Source organism: Coregonus lavaretus (genome assembly GCF_964263955.1).
Source record: "Coregonus lavaretus genome assembly, chromosome: 35".
Lineage (NCBI taxonomy): Eukaryota > Metazoa > Chordata > Actinopteri > Salmoniformes > Salmonidae > Coregonus > Coregonus lavaretus.
The window spans coordinates 1,284,200-1,303,813 of NC_140022.1; the positions used below are offsets into that span (position 1 = coordinate 1,284,200).

The following is a 19,614-nucleotide window of genomic DNA, read 5'->3' on the forward strand; positions in this document are numbered from 1 at the left end:
TAACGATGCTCTAAATTGTTTATTATCCAATATCCTAGTTATGAATTTTAAAGAAATTAAACAAGCAGAAGAGTTTACACTGTTATTAATCAGTATTTGTATTGGCAAGGTCAACGTTAAACAAAAAAACAGTTCCTGAAAAGAATGCTGGATGTTTAGCTTGATCTAGACGTGGCTCCTCAGACATCCACTAGACTAGACGCAACATATGGATCTACCTACTGGGTTCTGAAAGTAGTAAAAAAGGCAGAAACATTTGTATTAAAAGTGTAAAAACATTCTACATTATAGTAAGGTAAAGGAATAGCTGGTTAGATATTTTCAGGTATGGTGACGATGTTGAAAGTGGTATTGTTTTTATTCAAGACGGTAGCCTAATACACAGTAGAATTCACAGCCATTGGAGTACTATGTGAAGGAGTATAAGTGCATCTTCGTTGCCATGGTGAAACACTAATGAAATCTTTCCAGCAGTCATATTAAAGGCAACAGATGCATTAAGGCAGACATAATAATTCATCTGCAGAGCAATTAGTGGGACTGTCAGAGCTAGCGCTGCCTGTTGAAAATAACCAACCCCATTGTCATTAATTAAAGCATTTAATGTTCCACACGATCAGTCATGTCTTAAGAGTATAAACACATTAAATGCACTGAATGTCATTGATGTAAGTCTACATTTCAATTTACAGTTAAATTAATAACATGAAATAGCCTAAACACAGATATTCAATTCAATAACCACAAAGAGAAGACGTGTGGATTTGCAGGGAAAAGCATTTTGAGGTTGTGCTGATCTTTGACGCCCCTGATCTCAGTAGCTATGATTTGTGTAATCAATCCTGAACCCCAGATTCATCATTTCACAGAAGAAGACAACACGATAAGACATCTGGTGCTTACAAAGGGCAAAAGAAGAAGAAGAAGAACAGTGTATCCAGATAAAAACAGGGAGATCAAACACACTGAACACAAAGCCTGCCATTCAAAGCCTCTGTCTGTGCTGCCTCTCTATCTGTTGAGGGGCTCAGACGTTACGAGGGGAAGACATAAATGCTGACACAGAAACATCCCGCTCTGCGTCTGAGGAGGGTCTTAAGCTGTCAGAGGGTGCTTAGGAGAGCGCTAGTCTGGATAAAGAAACCATGCACTGTGCATTATCGCTTCAGGCTTCTGGAGGGAGGAGGGAACCTGCCAATGATAGTGTGTGTGTGTGTGTGTGTGTGTGTGTGTGTGTGTGTGTAGAAGTCCTCTTGTCTGATGAGGTTCATCTCAGTATGAATGAGTAATGTGTCCACTGTGCATTTTTCTCCTCTTCACAGGAACAACTGTCAAGGAGATGGCAACGGTTTGATCTTTATGCAGATAGTGGAGAAATGCTAGCTTCTGTTCAATACCCGCTGACATGTCTTTGGGAGGGTGAGTACAGGGAGTTGGTGATCAAAGAACATGTCAAGCCAAGTGTCAGAGTGTTTTTGTTGACTATGTTCAATAATAGAGGCCACTCAAAACCTTTCTTTGATCACTTGCTGCTGACGAGGACAGTATCCACCAAATGGATTAAATGAAATGAGGGCCAGTGAAGAAATACAATTACTTAAGTGATGCTTTTGAATGCATGTTTTGTTATTGTGGCAATTACCTGTATAACCAGCTACAATAACGAGAGCCTTTACTGACCATTGATAGTGAAATACCGACCTCATGTGTCAATTTCCATTCAGTGCATCTCGAGATTTGCGTGTCTAAAACAACAATCTCGAGAGTTTTTGGACGAACTCGACCACCGTACTCGATACCCTTTCCCCTCTATTTCCCTACGACGAGTTTTTTTTCTTTTTAACTTTTAGCTAAATTTGTATCTTCAATTTTCAGTTCCTTTGCATAGACAGTCATTCTATTTTTTCGTTTTCCATCATGTTCACGACCACCGGTTCCCGAGGGCTCGGTAAGTACCAAACTAGTTGATTCGGGTCCGAGTGCTTTCGCTCGGTCCTTTCTCGCAGCTTTGCACTGTCATTCATTCTAGATTACTCTAACTATTTGGACGGATCACATCGTCGTTTCAACACGTACAATCGACGATTCGAGCCTATACCATTTTTGTCATAATGTCTAATATTGCATGATATCTCTAGATACTTGTTTCATTTCATAAACGACGCTCAACGCTGGCTCAGTACTATAGTGACAGAAAGGTGCATGCGGTTGCCCCGCCCACATTTCCCATACAATATTCCCATACAGTAGCTACCAGGAACAAGTACTCTGTGCTGTAAGTTCTGATAGAGTATCAAATTGATTGTGCCCTACAGGTAGGTTGTTGATTGATTGGTTGCCCCCCCCCCACAGATAAGGCCCCCCTGTCTAAAGGTCTCCTCCTGGTCCTCAGTGGTCTGACTGTCGTGCTAACCCTCCTGCCCCAGTACCATCACCTGTTCACCTACAGCCTACAGGCCATCACGCAGCAGCAACAGGTAGGGGAAGAGAGAGAGTGTGTCGTAATCCTCTCCTATCTCCTTTTGTGTGTATCAAATTGCCAAAGACGGTACAGTATGAAGATAGGCAGAAACTGCTTCTCCAATAGAAATCCCCGATCACGCTTGTGGCTAGCTAAACTCATGCCCAGAAACACGTAATCGGCGCGACACGGCCATTAAAAGCCGAACTGCGCAAATTCAGGTCGTCAACTCAAAGGCACTCCTTCGATATAAAGTTGTTTTTGATTAAAATTATAACTTGTCAGTTTGTCACTTTCACGAGGTTGTAGTAATGACAGTTTCAGCTACTTGAGACATTGGCTCGAATCTCGGTTTTGCGTTTAGATTTCTAGAAAATGAACAACTAAGGACACATCTTTAGGTCTGGTCTGCCAAGTCTGTTTCGCAAGCGTCCCCGGAAGTTTCGTTATGTTGCTCATCTGGGTTTAGAAACTCTGAGATGTTGCTCTCCTTCTGTGTGTGTACTGTGTAACAACCCTTTCTCCTCCTCTATAAGGTATGGCGGTTAGTGTGTGGCAGACTGATCTGTCTGGACCTAAAGGACACCTTCTGCAACAGTCTGCTAATCTACAACTTTCGCATCTTCGAGAGACGGTTTGGCAGCAGAAAGTTTGCTGTAAATTCAGTTCAACCTACCTTGTAAACCTATGTCAGACTCACTGGGTGTGTTCCAGGTGGTCTTTATTGCAGGCGTGCTGCACAGATTATCAGTTGTTTCATCAGATTATCATGATGATGATATGATTTTATGTTATGATGATGTCATTGTTTCATACTATAACATCCTGGTTCTTCCTGTAGTCCTAACTGTAACATCCTGATTCTTCCTGTAGTCCTAACTGTAACATCCTGGTTCTTCCTGTAGTCCTAACTGTAACATCCTGATTCTTCCTGTAGTCCTAACTGTAACATCCTGGTTCTTCCTGTAGTCCTAACTGTAACATCCTGGTTCTTCCTGTAGTCCTAACTGTAACATCCTGATTCTTCCTGTAGTCCTAACTGTAACATCCTGGTTCTTCCTGTAGTCCTAACTGTAACATCCTGGTTCTTCCTGTAGTCCTAACTGTAATATCCTGGTTCTTCCTGTAGTCCTTACTGTAATATCCTGGTTCTTCCTGTAGTCCTAATTGTAACATCCTGGTTCTTCCTGTAGTCCTTCCTGTTTGGGACGTGGGTCCTCACTGCACTGATGGACTTCCTGCTAGCCGAAGCATTTCACTACCTGTTTGACTACCAGGTGGCTGAGCTGCCTGCCGGACTGTGAGTACCTCTATCTTCACACATGTTTTTCACAACTGTATTTCACACCTGTCCTTAACACCTGTCTTTCACACCTGAGCTCAAGCCCAAAATCAACCCCTTACTCCTATGCACTTATTTCCTTGAAGTGTGAACTTGTTCATTGAAGGTGTAACTTTGTGTTAACACCACTAGAGAGCAGAGATCAATGAGGGGGTCAATGTGCTGCAGCTACTTACAAACAAGCTATAGGCCTACATCCTGTATGAAAACAACATCACACTTTGAAAAACCAGGAAGTACTGGAACTTGTTGGCCTTTTACCTTTTATGGAAGTGAGATGTTTGTGTCGTTAGTTTCACACCTGGCAAACCTAGGCCTACATCAGACCTAGGTGAAATAAAACAGTCACACTGAAATATAATGGTTTAATTATAATATAATAATAATATGCCATTTAGCAGACGCTTTTATCCAAAGCGACTTACAGTCGTGCGTGCATACATTTTTGTGTATGGGTGGTCCCGGGGATCGAACCCACTACCTTTGCGTTACAAGCGCTGTGCTCTACCAGCTGAGCTACAGAGGACCACAGGGAATTAGCTGAGCTAATTCCACTTCATACAGCAGTTAAAAAGAAAGTATTTGAAGTGAAAACTATTCAATATGAAAAGCATAAATATCTATACAAAGTTCAATGTGCCGGAAATGTTCAAGATGAATCAGTACAGGTAAGATTGTATCTTTTCACTTGTGCGACAACTGCATATGGCATCCTGCTCCGTAGGCAGCCCTTTTAGTTAACCTTGATGTAATGGCGGTGCTGTCTTTAGGTTGTTTTCTTGTGGTTATGGAACCTTGATTTCCATCTTTCTCTCATTAGTTCTGAAAGTGAACAAGGAAGTAAAACGAAAACAAGCATATCTTATTGGACAAGTTATTGTAGTCCCTCCCTGTTTCAGTTCCTTTCTCTTCTGTTTGGTTCCTAGTGAATACAACCCAGGACTAGGAAGTGTGTCGAGACTAGTGGTTCTGTTTGTCTGGCCTAGTAGTGGTCATCTCAAGGTCCAGGACCAGGACAGGCTCTGGGGCTACTCAGCTAGATATGGCTCCTGTCTTTGGGGTAGTTGGTTGGATATGGCTCCTGTCTTTGGGGTACTTGGTTGGATATGGCTCCTGTCTTTGGGGTACTTGGTTGGATATGGCTCCTGTCTTTGGGGTACTTGGTTGGATATGGCTCCTGTCTTTGGGGTACTTGGTTGGATATGGCTCCTGTCTTTGGGGTACTTGGTTGGATATGGCTCCTGTCTTTGGGGTAGTTGGTTTGATATGGCTCCTGTCTCAGGGGTTGGTTGGATAACATGCTGACCACACCTCTTGCATTGCGTGCGTGAGAGTTGCAGAATAAATGTACACATACATGTTATTCAATCATTGCACCCACACTGCTCGCGCGCGTCTGCGTATCCAGGCGCTAAAATAGAACTTGGTTCTATTTGTGACGCTTGATGCGCTGCAAGTCCCGCTTCGCCCATCTCCTCATTGGTTTTTAGGAGCATATACCCACGTTATACCCACGTGGATGATTGAAAGATTAACTAAGGTCCACATTCCAGTCCAGTTGGTGGTGGTAATGCACCTTAAAGTTGGTTGCCAACCTCCATATAAAGTCCAAAGAAGAAGAAGAAGAATCCTGAAGGAGGGGAGATTACTAGAAACAAACTCGGTTTACCCTTTTATCTGTGGAATAGTTGTTGGAGTAGAGGACCTTGTGCATTTCAGGTAAAATAACAACCCAATGTTTATATACCGGGACAAATTAGCTAGCAACAGCAAGCTAGCTGACTAAATTGCCATAAATGTTTAATGTTTTTGACCTGTCCCCAAATTAATATAGTTGGTTCAGAGTTCGTTTTGATATTTCAACCTGCACGTCCAGATCGCGTCTGGTGTTGGGGGGACAAAATCAACATGCACGTCCTGATCGCGTCTGGTGTTGGGGGGACAAAATCAACATGCACGTCCTGATCGCGTCTGGTGTGGGGGGACAAAATCAACATGCACGTCCTGATCGCGTCTGGTGTTGGGGGGACAAAATCAACATGCACGTCCTGATCGCGTCTGGTGTGGGGGGACAAAATCAACATGCACGTCCTGATCGCGTCTGGTGTGGGGGGACAAAATCAACATGCACGTCCTGATCGCGTCTGGTGTGGGGGGACAAAATCAACATGCATGCACGCGATGGCGGACACACGCACGCGAACGGTCTGACATGTTAGGCTCCTGTCTCAGGGGCAGTTGGTTGGATATGGCTCCTGTCTCAGGGGCAGTTGGTTGGATATGGCTCCTGTCTCAGGGAGAATTGGTTGGATATGGCTCCTGTCTCAGGGGCAGTTGGTTGGATATGGCTCCTGTCTCAGGGGCAGTTGGTTGGATATGGCTCCTGTCTCAGGGGCAGTTGGTTGGATATGGCTCCTGTCTCAGGGGCAGTTGGTTGGATATGGCTCCTGTCTTTTGTGGTGGTTGGATATGACTTCTGTCTTTGTGGTAGTTGGTTGGATATGGCTCCTGTCTTTGTGGTAGTTGGTTGGATATGGCTCCTGTCTTTGTGGTAGTTGGTTGGATATGGCTCCTGTCTCAGGGGTAGTTGGTTGGATATGGCTCCTGTCTCAGGAGTAGTTGGTTGGATGTGGCTCCTGTCTTTGTGGTAGTTGGTTGGATGTGGCTCCTGTCTTTGTGGTAGTTGGTTGGATGTGGCTCCTGTCTTTGTGGTAGTTGGTTGGATGTGGCTCCTGTCTTTGTGGTAGTTGGTTGGATGTGGCTCCTGTCTTTGTGGTAGTTGGTTGGATGTGGCTCCTGTCTTTGTGGTAGTTGGTTGGATGTGGCTCCTGTCTTTGTGGTAGTTGGTTGGATGTGGCTCCTGTATTTGTGGTAGTTGGTTGGATATGACTCCTGTCTTTGTGGTAGTTGGTTGGATGTGGCACCTGTCTCAGTCTCTGGCTCTGGCTCCTGTCTCAGTCTCTGGCCCAGTAATGATATTGGTAGCATCATCTAAAGCAACAGGACTAGCTGTGCGGCTACCCAGCCTCATCCTGCTCCTCCCAACCTGGGTCTCCCCCCGTGTGAAGGAGGTGTCCTCCCCGATTCGGACCACGCTGGAGAAGGAGGCACTGACCTGAACCCTCAACAACTTCAACACCCTCCTCTTGTAGCCCTTACAGGCGAAGAAATAGACAAAGGGGTCCAGGCAGCAGTTGAGGTTCATGAGACACACAGTGAAGTGTAGAGACATCTGGAGGGAGGGGAGGGGGAGGAGTAGGGGAGAGGGAGAATAGTGGAGGTGGAGGAGTCGGTCACACGTGGATTGGAGATGGACAAACTAAAGGAGATGCATTGCACACACGCTTAAATACACAATCTCATGCTCAACACACACACACACACACACACAAAAAGACAATGATATTAACAGATAGGCCTATGTCTGTGTGTGTGCACAACGAAGTGTGTGTCCATGGAGGCTGGTAGGAGGCGCTGTAGGAGGAAGGGCTCATTGTAATGACTGGAATGGAATGAATAGAACACGTCAAACAAATGGAAACCACATGTTTGACTCTGTTCCATTAATTCCATTCCAGCCATTACAATAAGCCCGTCCTCCTATAGCTCCTCCCACCAGCCTCTACTGGTGTGGAGATAACTACCTGAAAGGCCTGAAGCTCAGTGCAGTCTGGTGTGTATCTCATCTTTCTGATCATATACTGCAGGATGTTGATGTGATAGGGACTGAAACACACTACAAACACCAACACCACCCCTGCTATCACCCCCATCGCCTTCTGGCTCCTCAATGACCTGTGACCTCGCCCACCGACCCCACTCCTCGCCGCCAACCGCAGCTTCCATAGCAACACCAAGTAGCAACACAGGATGGTCGCAACGGGAACGCCATATCCCATGACGACGGCTCCAGTGAGGACGTAGGGGAGACCCTCCACGGCCCCGTTCTCGAAGTTGGGGTACTCCATGCAGGTGGTGGTCCCATCCGGCTCGGCCCGGGTCATGGTCATGGAGAGGAGTGGTAACGTCTGGACCAGGACTAGAACCCACACCCCTAGGCAGACGTAGCGGACCGTCCGGGCCCGGCAGAGCCTGGTGTAGCGTAGAGGGAGAACCACGGCTACGAAGCGGTCTATGGCCAGGCAGGTCATGAAGTTGACCCCTGCGTAGGTGTTGACGTAGAACAGAAGGGCAGTGACCCGACACAGGGTCTCCCCCAGGGGCCAGTGGAAACCTAGGGGCAGAGGCAGGGAGACTCAAAGATTACCAAGAGAGGCTAGTCCACTTCTGGAACATAACAAGAGGCCAGGGCTACAGGGATCTGGGTGGACACAGTGCCTTCAGAAAGTATTCACACCCCTTTTTACTTTTCCCACATTTTTATTGTGTTACAGCCTGAATACAAAATGGATTAAATTTAGATTTTGTGTCACTGTGGAATTTAGTTTGTAGACATTTTTTGAAATTAATAAAAAATGAAAAGCTGAAATGTCTTGAGTAAATAAGTTTCAACCCCTTTGCTATGGCAACCCTAAATAAGTTCAGGAGTAGAAATGTGCATAACAAATCGCATAATAAGTTGCATGGACTCCTTCCATGTTCAATAATAGTGGTTAACATGATTTTTGAATGACTACCCCATCTCTGTACCCCACACACAATTATTTGTAAGGTCCCTCAATCGAGTAATACATATCAAGCACAGATTCAACCACAAAGACCAGGGAAGTTTTTCAATGCCCCGCAGACATTGAATATCCCTTTGAGCATGGTGAAGTTATTAATTACATTTTGGATAGTGTATCAATACACCCAGTGTATCAATACACCCAATCACTACAAAGATACAGGCATCCTTCCTAACTCAGTTGCCGGAGAGGAGGGAAACCGCTCAGGGATTTCACCCTGAGGCCAATGGTGATTTTAAAACAGTTAGACTGAGGATGGATCAACAACATTGTAGTTACTCCACATTACAAACCTAAATTACAGATTGAAAAGAAGGAAGCCTGTACAGATTACAAATATTCCAAAACATGCATCCTTTTTGCAACAAGGCACTTAAGTAATAATGCAAAAAATGTGGCCAAAAATTTAACTTTATGTCCTGAATACAAAACGTTATGTTTGGGGCAAATCCAACACAACACATCACTGAGTACCACTCTTCATATTTTCAAGCATGGTGGTTGCCCCATCATGTTATGGGTATTCTTGTCACCGGCAAGGACTAGGGAGTATTTTGGGATAAAAAGAAATGGAAGAGCTAAGCACAGGCAAAATCCTAGAGGAAAACTTAGTTCAGTCTGCTTTCTAACAGACACTGGGAGATTAATTCACCTTTCAGCAGGACAATAACCGAAAAGACAAGGCCAAATCTACACTGAAGTTGGTTACCAAGACGACATTGAATGTTCCTGAGTGGCATAGTTACCATTTTGACTTAAATCAGCTTGAAAATATATGGCAAGACTTGATAATGGCTGTCTTATCAATGATCAACAATCAATTTGACAGACCTTGAAGAATTTTAAAAATAATAATCGGCAAATATTGTACAATCCAGGTGTGCAAAGCTCTTAGAGACTTACCCAGAAAGACTCACAGTTGTAATCACCACCAAAGGTGATTCTACAAAGTATTGACTCGGGTGTGAATACTTATGCAAATGAGATATTTCTGAGAGAGTTCATTTTCAATATATTAGCAAACATTTCTACAAACATGTTTTCACTTTGTCATTATGGGGTATTGTGTGTAGATGGGTGGGGAAAAAATATTGAATCCATTTTGAGTTCAGGCTGTAACACAAGAAAATGTGGAATAAGTCAAGGGGTATGAATACTTTCTGCAGGCCCTGTATCATTTCTACATACCTTCTATCTGCTTCTAGTTGTTTGTTTAAACTACTTCCAAACTATTTTTAAACGGATGTGGCCCACGGGCCGCCATTTGAGTATCACTGACCTAGAGCGTAGTAGTTGAGTATCACTGACAGTATCACTGACCTAGGGTGTAGTAGTTGAGTATCACTGACAGTATCACTGACCTAGGGCGTAGTAGTTGAGTATCACTGACAGTATCACTGACCTAGGGTGTAGTAGTTGAGTATCACTGACAGTATCACTGACCTAGGGTGTAGTAGTTGAGTATCACTGACAGTATCACTGACCTAGGGCGTAGTAGTTGAGTATCACTGACAGTATCACTGACCTAGAGCGTAGTAGTTGAGTATCACTGACAGTATCACTGACCTAGGGTGTAGTAGTTGAGTATCACTGACAGTATCACTGACAGTATCACTGACCTAGGGCGTAGTAGTTGAGTATCACTGACAGTATCACTGACCTAGGGTGTAGTAGTTGAGTATCACTGACAGTATCACTGACCTAGGGTGTAGTAGTTGAGTATCACTGACAGTATCACTGACCTAGGGTGTAGTAGTTGAGTATCACTGACAGTATCACTGACCTAGAGCGTAGTAGTTGAGTATCACTGACAGTATCACTGACCTAGGGTGTAGTAGTTGAGTATCACTGACAGTATCACTGACCTAGGGTGTAGTAGTTGAGTATCACTGACAGTATCACTGACCTAGGGCGTAGTAGTTGAGTATCACTGACAGTATCACTGACCTAGGGTGTAGTAGTTGAGTATCACTGACAGTATCACTGACCTAGGGTGTAGTAGTTGAGTATCACTGACAGTATCACTGACCTAGGGTGTAGTAGTTGAGTATCACTGACAGTATCACTGACCTAGAGCGTAGTAGTTGAGTATCACTGACAGTATCACTGACCTAGGGTGTAGTAGTTGAGTATCACTGACAGTATCACTGACCTAGGGTGTAGTAGTTGAGTATCACTGACAGTATCACTGACCTAGGGTGTAGTAGTTGAGTATCACTGACAGTATCACTGACCTAGGGCGTAGTAGTTGAGTATCACTGACAGTATCACTGACCTAGGGTGTAGTAGTTGAGTATCACTGACAGTATCACTGACCTAGGGTGTAGTAGTTGAGTATCACTGACAGTATCACTGACCTAGAGCGTAGTAGTTGAGTATCACTGACAGTATCACTGACCTAGGGTGTAGTAGTTGAGTATCACTGACAGTATCACTGACCTAGGGTGTAGTAGTTGAGTATCACTGACAGTATCACTGACCTAGGGTGTAGTAGTTGAGTACCACTGACAGTATCACTGACCTAGGGTGTAGTAGTTGAGTATCACTGACAGTATCACTGACAGTATCACTGACCTAGGGCGTAGTAGTTGAGTATCACTGACAGTATCACTGACCTAGGGTGTAGTAGTTGAGTATCACTGACAGTATCACTGACCTAGGGTGTAGTAGTTGAGTATCACTGACCTAGGGCGTAGTAGTTGAGTATCACTGACAGTATCACTGACCTAGGGCGTAGTAGTTGAGTATCACTGACAGTATCACTGACCTAGGGCGTAGTAGTTGAGTATCACTGACAGTATCACTGACCTAGGGTGTAGTAGTTGAGTATCACTGACAGTATCACTGACCTAGGGTGTAGTAGTTGAGTATCACTGACAGTATCACTGACCTAGGGTGTAGTAGTTGAGCATCACTGACAGTATCACTGACCTAGGGTGTAGTAGTTGAGTATCACTGACAGTATCACTGACCTAGGGTGTAGTAGTTGAGCATCACTGACAGTATCACTGACCTAGGGTGTAGTAGTTGAGTATCACTGACAGTATCACTGACCTAGGGCGTAGTAGTTGAGCATCACTGACAGTATCACTGACCTAGGGTGTAGTAGTTGAGTATCACTGACAGTATCACTGACCTAGGGCGTAGTAGTTGAGTATCACTGACAGTATCACTGACCTAGGGTGTAGTAGTTGAGTATCACTGACAGTATCACTGACCTAGGGTGTAGTAGTTGAGTATCACTGACCTAGGGTGTAGTAGTTGAGTACCACTGACAGTATCACTGACAGTATCACTGACCTAGGGCGTAGTAGTTGAGTATCACTGACAGTATCACTGACCTAGGGCGTAGTAGTTGAGTATCACTGACAGTATCACTGACCTAGGGCGTAGTAGTTGAGTATCACTGACAGTATCACTGACCTAGGGTGTAGTAGTTGAGTATCACTGACAGTATCACTGACCTAGGGTGTAGTAGTTGAGTATCACTGACAGTATCACTGACCTAGGGTGTAGTAGTTGAGTATCACTGACAGTATCACTGACCTAGGGTGTAGTAGTTGAGTATCACTGACAATATCACTGACCTAGGGCGTAGTAGTTGAGTATCACTGACAGTATCACTGACCTAGGGTGTAGTAGTTGAGTATCACTGACAGTATCACTGACCTAGGGCGTAGTAGTTGAGTATCACTGACAGTATCACTGACCTAGGGTGTAGTAGTTGAGTATCACTGACAATATCACTGACCTAGGGTGTAGTAGTTGAGTATCACTGACAGTATCACTGACCTAGGGTGTAGTAGTTGAGTACCACTGACAGTATCACTGACCTAGGGTGTAGTAGTTGAGTATCACTGACAGTATCACTGACCTAGGGTGTAGTAGTTGAGTATCACTGACAGTATCACTGACCTAGGGTGTAGTAGTTGAGTATCACTGACAGTATCACTGACCTAGAGCGTAGTAGTTGAGTATCACTGACAGTATCACTGACCTAGAGCGTAGTAGGTTATCCTCAGCGGCAGGGCCAGGGTGAAGAGGACGTCGGAGGCGGCCAGGTTGGCAGAGTAGAGCGTGGTAGAGTTGATCTGGGCCAGGTTGGGTCTGATGATGTGTAGTGCCAGGGCGTTACCTAGGAGGCCGAGTATAAAGACCAGGGTGTAGTGGAGAGACATGAGGACGCGGGCGACGGGCCGGTGGTCGTACAGGTTGGTGCAGAACAGGGGGGAGGTGGTGTTGGAGTGAAGGTTCAGGGTGGAGTTCACACCCTCAGACCACGACATGATGGTTAGTAACAGGAAGTGTAAAATCTGAAGCACAGCAAATAAGGGTTTGGGTGAAGATAGGCGTACCTCGCAAGATTGAGGACACTTGCAGTAGTTTTAAAATCAACTAACCAAATCAGAACAATGCTCCATTTGTCACACATCATTTGGTCTGTAACACTTATGAACACATGCAATAATTGCAAACCAAAATATACCCACAATTTGTGGGGTAAATTCACTTTCCTGTGAAAAAGATCTACGCTCATACTTGTGTAAACTACATACTGTATAATACTGTATCATACCTGTGTAAACTACATACCGTATCACACTATCATACAGTGCCTTGCAAAAGTATTCATCCCCCTTGGTGTTTTTCCTATTTTGTTGCATTACAACCTGTAATTTAAATTGATTTTTATTTGGATTTCATGTAATGAACATACACAAAATAGTCCAAATTGGTGAAGTGAAATAAAAATAATTACTTGTTTAAAAAAAGTATAGAAAATAAATAACGGAAAAGTGATGCGTGCATATGTATTCACCCCCTTTGCTATGAAGCCCCTAAATAAGATCTGGTGCAACCAATTACCTTCAGAAGTCACATAATTAGTTAAAGTCCACCTGTGCGCAATCTAAGTGTCACATGACCTGTATATGTCACATGATCTCAGTATATATACACCTGTTCTGAAAGGCCCCAGAGTCTGCAACACCACTAAGCAAGGGGCACCATCAAGCAAGCGGCACCATGAAGACCAAGGAGCTCTCCAAACAGGTCAGGGACAAAGTTGTGGAGAAGTACAGATCAGGGTTGGGTTATAAAAAAATATCCGAAACTTTGAACATCCCACGGAGCACCGTTAAATCCATAATTAAAAAATGGAAAGATTATGGCACCACAACAAACCTTCCAAGAGAGGGCCGCCCACCAAAACGCACGGACCAGGCAAGGAGGGCATTAATCAGAGGCAACAAATAGACCAAAGATAACTCTGAAGGAGCTGCAAAGCTCCACAGCGGAGATTGGAGTATCTGTCCATAGGTCCACTTTAAGCCGTACACTCCACAGAGCTGGGCTTTACGGAAGAGTGGCCAAAAAAAGCCATTGCTTAAAGAAAAAAAATAAGCAAACACGTTTGGTGTTCACCAAAAGGCATGTGGGAGACTCCCCAAACATATGGAAGAAGGTACTCTGGTCAGATGAGACAAAAATTGAGCTTTTTGGCCATCAAGGAAAACGCTATGTCTGGCGCAAACCCAACACCTCTCATCACCCTGAGAACACCATCCCCACAGTGAAGCATGGTGGTGGCAGCATCATGCTGTGGGGATGTTATTCATCGGCAGGGACTGGGAAACTGGTCAGAATTGAAGGAATGATGGATGGTGCTAAATACAGGGAAATTCTTGAGGGAAACCTGTTTGTCTTCCAGAGATTTGAGACTCGGACGAAGGTTCACCTTCCAGCAGGACAATGACCCTAAGCATACTGCTAAAGCAACACTCGAGTGGTTTAAGGGGAAACATTTAAATGTCTTGGAATGGCCTAGTCAAAGCCCAGACCTCAATCCAATTGAGAATCTGTGGTATGACTTAAAGATTGCTGTACACCAGCGGAACCCATCCAACTTGAAGGAGTTGGAGCAGTTTTGCCTTGAAGAATGGGAAAAAGTCTGAGTGGCTAGATGTGCCAAGCTTATAGAGACATACCCCAAGAGACTTGCAGCTGTAATTGCTGCAAAAGGTGGCTCTACAAAGTATTGACTTTGGGGGGGGGGGGGGTGAATAGTTATGAACGCTCAAGTTTTTTTTTGTCTTATTTCTTGTTTGTTTCTATCTATCTCTATCAAACCTCTCTGAGCAGATCTAACAGTCTCTATTTCTGATAGAGACTTAGAGGAAGTAACAGTGAATCCTTATCGACTAGCAGCTAACCTCAGAGCCCTCCCATTACGTTCCCACACACAAGGACACGCACGGTCCCCCACACACACGGTCCCCCATACCTGTATAAACTACATACTGTATCATACCTGTATAAACGACATACTGTATCATACCTGTGTAAACTACATACTGTATTATACTGTACTCACCAGATGGAAGAGCTCTTAATCTTCACTCCTCGGTTATGTTTCAGAAGAGCGGTTGGTCACCTATGCATTGAACAGACTCCAGGACCATGTATGAGGTCAGCCACAGAATTAAACTGAACAAGTATCAGATATATTTCCCTATTGCGTCAGCCACCTCAGTCAGCCACGGCCGACTATGCAGAAGTGTGCAGCTTCTGCCACAGCCAGTACCCAAAGTATACTGTTATCATTTCCTGCACAGCAACCAACCCCTCCCTACATTTACTCTGTGTGTGTGAATAATAGAAACAAGAGGAAAGAGGAGGAAGGGTATTGGCCCCTTCATAACTAGGTTCTGGGAATGACCAGGGACCCCATGGTATGATAGTATCACCATACTTAGGAGCCGATTTTAAATATGTATTGAGATTCTTACGATTCTAAATGTATTATGATTTGATGCTGTGATTTTTAATGCCGAACGATGTTCCAATCATATTTCTCACCATATGTCTGCTGCAGAGGGACAAGAGTGAGCCATGAGAAAAGGAGTTTTGATCAGTCATGGAAATAAAAGTACTGAAAACAAATTGGCTCCCTATTTAAAAAGAAGATGGAGAACAAGCTATGAAGGGAAAATACTGGAGTTTTGGTGCAGGTACTGCCAACTAGTGCAAAAATTAAATGTAACTGTATTGATGTTTTTACCCCCATCTCTACCGTCATGATCCTCATTCTGACCCTTCAAATGTAGTTCATTAGAAATGAATCTAATCTCTACTTTAATACGAACTGTATTCATATCCTCAGGCTCTCACTATCACTATAAGTGGCGTGTGTGCGTGTGTGTACTTTAATGTGTTTTAGTGTCAAACATGGCCCGTATCAGATATGGCTCACAGTATCAGATATGGCTCACAGTATCAGATATGGCTCACAGTATCAGATATGGCTCACAGTATCAGATATGGCTCATCCTGTGATGCTCATCTCCATTCTGTGTGTGTGGGGGACCGTGCGTGTCCTTGTGTGTAGGGGACCGTGTGTGTCCTTGTGTGTGGGGGACCGTGTGTGTTCCTGTGTGTGGGGGACCGTGTGTGTCCTTCTGTGTGGGGGACCGTGTGTGTCCTTGTGTGTGGGGGACCGTGTGTGTCCTTGTGTGTGGGGGACCGTGTGTGTCCTTGTGTGTGGGGGACCGTGTGTGTTCCTGTGTGTGGGGGACCGTGTGTGTCCTTGTGTGTGGGGGACCGTGTGTGTCCTTGTGTGTGGGGGACCGTGTGTGTCCTTGTGTGTGGGGGACCGTGTGTGTGGGGGACCATGTGTGTCCGTGTGTGTGGGGGACCGTGTGTGTGGGGGTCCGTGCATGTCCTTGTGTGTGGGGGACAGTGCGTGTCCTTGTGTGTGGGGGACCGTGTGTGTGGGGGACCGTGCGTGTCCTTGTGTGTGGGGGACCGTGTGTGTGGGGGACCGTGTGTGTGGGGGACCGTGCGTGTCCTTGTGTGTGGGGGACAGTGCGTGTCCTTGTGTGTGGGGGACCGTGTGTGTGGGGGACCGTGCGTGTCCTTGTGTGTGGGGGACCGTGCGTGTCCTTGTGTGTGGGAACGTAATGGGAGGGCTCTGAGGTTAGCTGCTAGTCGTTAAGGATTCACTGTTACTTCCTCTAAGTCTCTTTCAGAAATAGAGACTTTACATTATATCTGCTCAGAGAGGTTTGGTTTATGTGAACAGAACATTGTTTTAACCATCTCTCCCTCTCTCCTCCCCCCTCCAGGCTAGGACCAGTGTTCGGCCTGTTTGTACCTTTCTACTCCTCCATCCCCAAAGTTCCAGTCACTCAACTCCTGGGTCAGATCTCCATAACTAACAAGTCCTTGGTTTACATTGTAGGCCTGCAGGTATGTGGAGCTACATAGTGTTGATCATGGTGGGGGTCCGTGTTAGTCCAGTGGTTAATATGTCTCTGTGTTGTGTTTCAGCTCCTAACCTCCAGTCCATACATGTGGCTCGTTGCTCTTAGTGGACTGGTGAGTTCAAACCACACTGATCCTGTTGCATAGCAACCAGTATTACCCAACCATTATCTCAACCACAATCGCTTCTTCAGAAATCCTAAATACACACGCAACACACGCAACTCCACACATCTGAACCACATAGTGTGTTTGTTGCACTTAGATCTCTGGGAAGCTGTACCACAGTAATGCTCTGAGGGTGCAGCGGCTTCTCTTCGTGCCCCGGTGGCTGTCCCGTGTAGGGGCCTTCCTCCTAGAGCCCCTGTTCTCCGGGCTCCTGCCCCCCAATGACACCCCCCTGGGCATGGGGGCTACGCTGGACATCCAGAGACAGCAGAGAATGGACCTCCATGATCAACAGATGCTGCTGGCCCAGTTCAACCAGGCTAGGAGGAACCACAGACCGCCACAGGTATGGGCTGCAGATGTACACACACACAGCTACATAAAAACACCCTAATAGTTAAGCTGTGGGTGTTCAAGACAACTTGGAAAACAATGACCAGTGTTCATTCGATCAACGTCCTATTTCTCCTGACTAAATCTATGATGATAACGAGATGCCCCGAAAAATACGATAACTATTACAAATAGACATTCCATTATACATGACCCGCCTTCTGATCTGTTTTGGCCAATCAGAAGCATGCATGCCTTTGCAGAATATTTAATGCAGTCCTCTCATTGGCAGAATGAACGTCCTTCATTTGCGCAGGCTACTTGAGCTCATAGCCCTGCCTGCCTTTCCAACACACACATCTCCCGGCGGTCACTCTCTTCTGAACTGATGTGCAGGCAGGGCTCTTCTAAATTGTAAATGACCTTTATTCTGTACAGAAACAATAATGTTCATATTGGCCATTTTTGCATTGATCACATCCGAAGCTATATTTTGCTCCAACTTCTCCGACCTGAAGATCACTGACATCATGATTTTTCCTTGGCTGAGATCGTTATTTTTTTGAGTTCCCAGTTGTCTTGAACACACCATGATTGTCCCCTCTCTGTCCTTCCAAGGATGGCCTAATGAACTGGAACAGATTTTTCCCCTCGCTGAGACACAGGGGACAGAACCTTGCCCCAGAGCCACAACCACACCCCTCTCCACAGCAGCCACACCCCTCTCCACAGCAGCCACACCCCTCTCCACCGCTGCAGCCACATCCCTCTCCACAGCAGCCACACCCCACTCCACAGCAGCTCCACCCCACAGCTCCACCACTGCAGCTGGCGCCCACGGCTCCTCCCTTGGACAACACTCCTGTAGCCGAAGAACAGGTGAGCACTGTGTGTGTGTGTGTTTCTGCTCTTCTTTACCAGTTTCGTGTTAGCATTTCTCTGACGTTCCTGTGTGTTTATTTCTGTTTCCCTAGGTTGCCAGATTGATGGAGATGGGTTTCTCCAGAATAGATGCTCAGGATGCCCTCAGAGCGTCCAACAACGACATCAATGTGGCAACCAACTTTCTGCTGCAGCATTTAGGGTAGGGAGGAGTTGGAAAGATGTAGAACCTGAGAGAGGGAAGAGGGGACAGAATGTGGTCTTGGTCCGACCCAGTGAGCTGGGCCCTGGGGTTGGAGGTCAGGGTGACTGGGCTGCTCTGGAACTCCACAGGACTACACAGAGATTAACTCAACACAGACTACACAGTTACTAGGAGGAAAGGAGAGAGGAGGACATTGGAATGCTGCTGCTGCTGTTTTCCACCGTGTTTCCTGAAGGGTGAAGAGGGCTGTCCACAGTGCTTCCTGGTAGTGGGTGCTCAGCCCTGTTCCAGATACTCTGGATACTCTGTCCTGTCACCGTGCTGCTGAGGGACAGAAGATGGAGGATCAGAAGGCTGCTATTCTCAGGGTTTGTTGCATCTAGTGTCTTCTCTATACTCTGGTTCATTAAGGCTTCCTCCACCTCACACACACCATCGCCCAGAAAACATACACGCACACACATGCTCGCCAGTCCCTCAAGGTTTTCTTTTGCATCATTTGTCCATGGACAGTGATTACAGGAGTTTGTTTGATGACTTCTGCAAACACTCAGAATCAGAATTAATCTGAAGTCTTAAAGGGGTTTGAAATGAGGAGAATATACTAAATGATTTATGGAAACTGTCAATCTTGTATTCTCAATGAAAAACGTGTGCACATGTAATACTGAGTGTATGGCTTGTATGTATAGCTGCTCAGTGGCTACATTCTGGTTAACCACACTGTGGAATAAAATCATGCTGACAAGATATTAATGATGAAAATTACTGTTTCACAAGTTTTTTTTTCACAAAATCATTGAGGACATAACACTTTATTTATTGCATTCTTATTTACTTTTTGGTTTATGTGACTGACTGTATAAACTGAGGTGTGCTTGTTGTTTGGTTAACCTATGCCAGTGTGTGTTATTACGCGACAGATGACAAATTAACAAGATCCGCTTCCAACCACTGAAATATATGCAATGCACTCTGCTCTGCTGTGGTAACAGTGCTGTCCATACAGCGCTATAACAGTATAATGTTCAATGAATAAACCTACCTCTCACCTTCAGACGCTTTTCTGATTTTGTGCTTTATTTCACAGCATTACTCGTATTACATATTAATGCAATTAAATGTACCTTGATGCTTTTGAATGACTGCACTGACGAACATGGCAAATAATAGTTCCAGTTTTGAGAGATCAGTGTTACACCGCCATCTCCAGGTCATTGTTGGAAAAGGCACTTAATGCCAGAGCCTAAATTGTAAGGCGCTCTGCTTTTTG

The 19,614-nt window shown here is 45.2% G+C and overlaps 1 protein-coding gene and 1 pseudogene across 2 annotated transcripts; one reads left to right on the top strand and one right to left on the bottom strand.

Annotated features, from left to right (window-relative positions):
- Positions 1-1,771: 1,771 nt before the first annotated feature.
- Positions 1,772-19,397, top strand: LOC311109808 (ubiquitin-associated domain-containing protein 2-like). Its single transcript, XM_084152804.1, has 9 exons — positions 1,772-1,948; positions 2,353-2,477; positions 2,998-3,117; positions 3,655-3,761; positions 16,615-16,738; positions 16,820-16,867; positions 17,019-17,267; positions 17,873-18,133; positions 18,229-19,397. Exons 1-9 carry the CDS (start codon positions 1,918-1,920, stop codon positions 18,340-18,342), a joined length of 1,179 nt encoding a protein of 392 aa, XP_084008930.1. The 5' UTR covers positions 1,772-1,917; the 3' UTR covers positions 18,343-19,397.
- Positions 6,155-14,915, bottom strand: LOC311109801 (G-protein coupled receptor 183-like; annotated as a pseudogene). Its single transcript has 4 exons — positions 14,865-14,915; positions 12,489-12,804; positions 7,448-8,037; positions 6,155-7,035 (listed from the first exon to the last, which is right to left on the bottom strand). The product of its transcript is annotated as a G-protein coupled receptor 183-like (transcript).
- Positions 19,398-19,614: the final 217 nt, after the last annotated feature.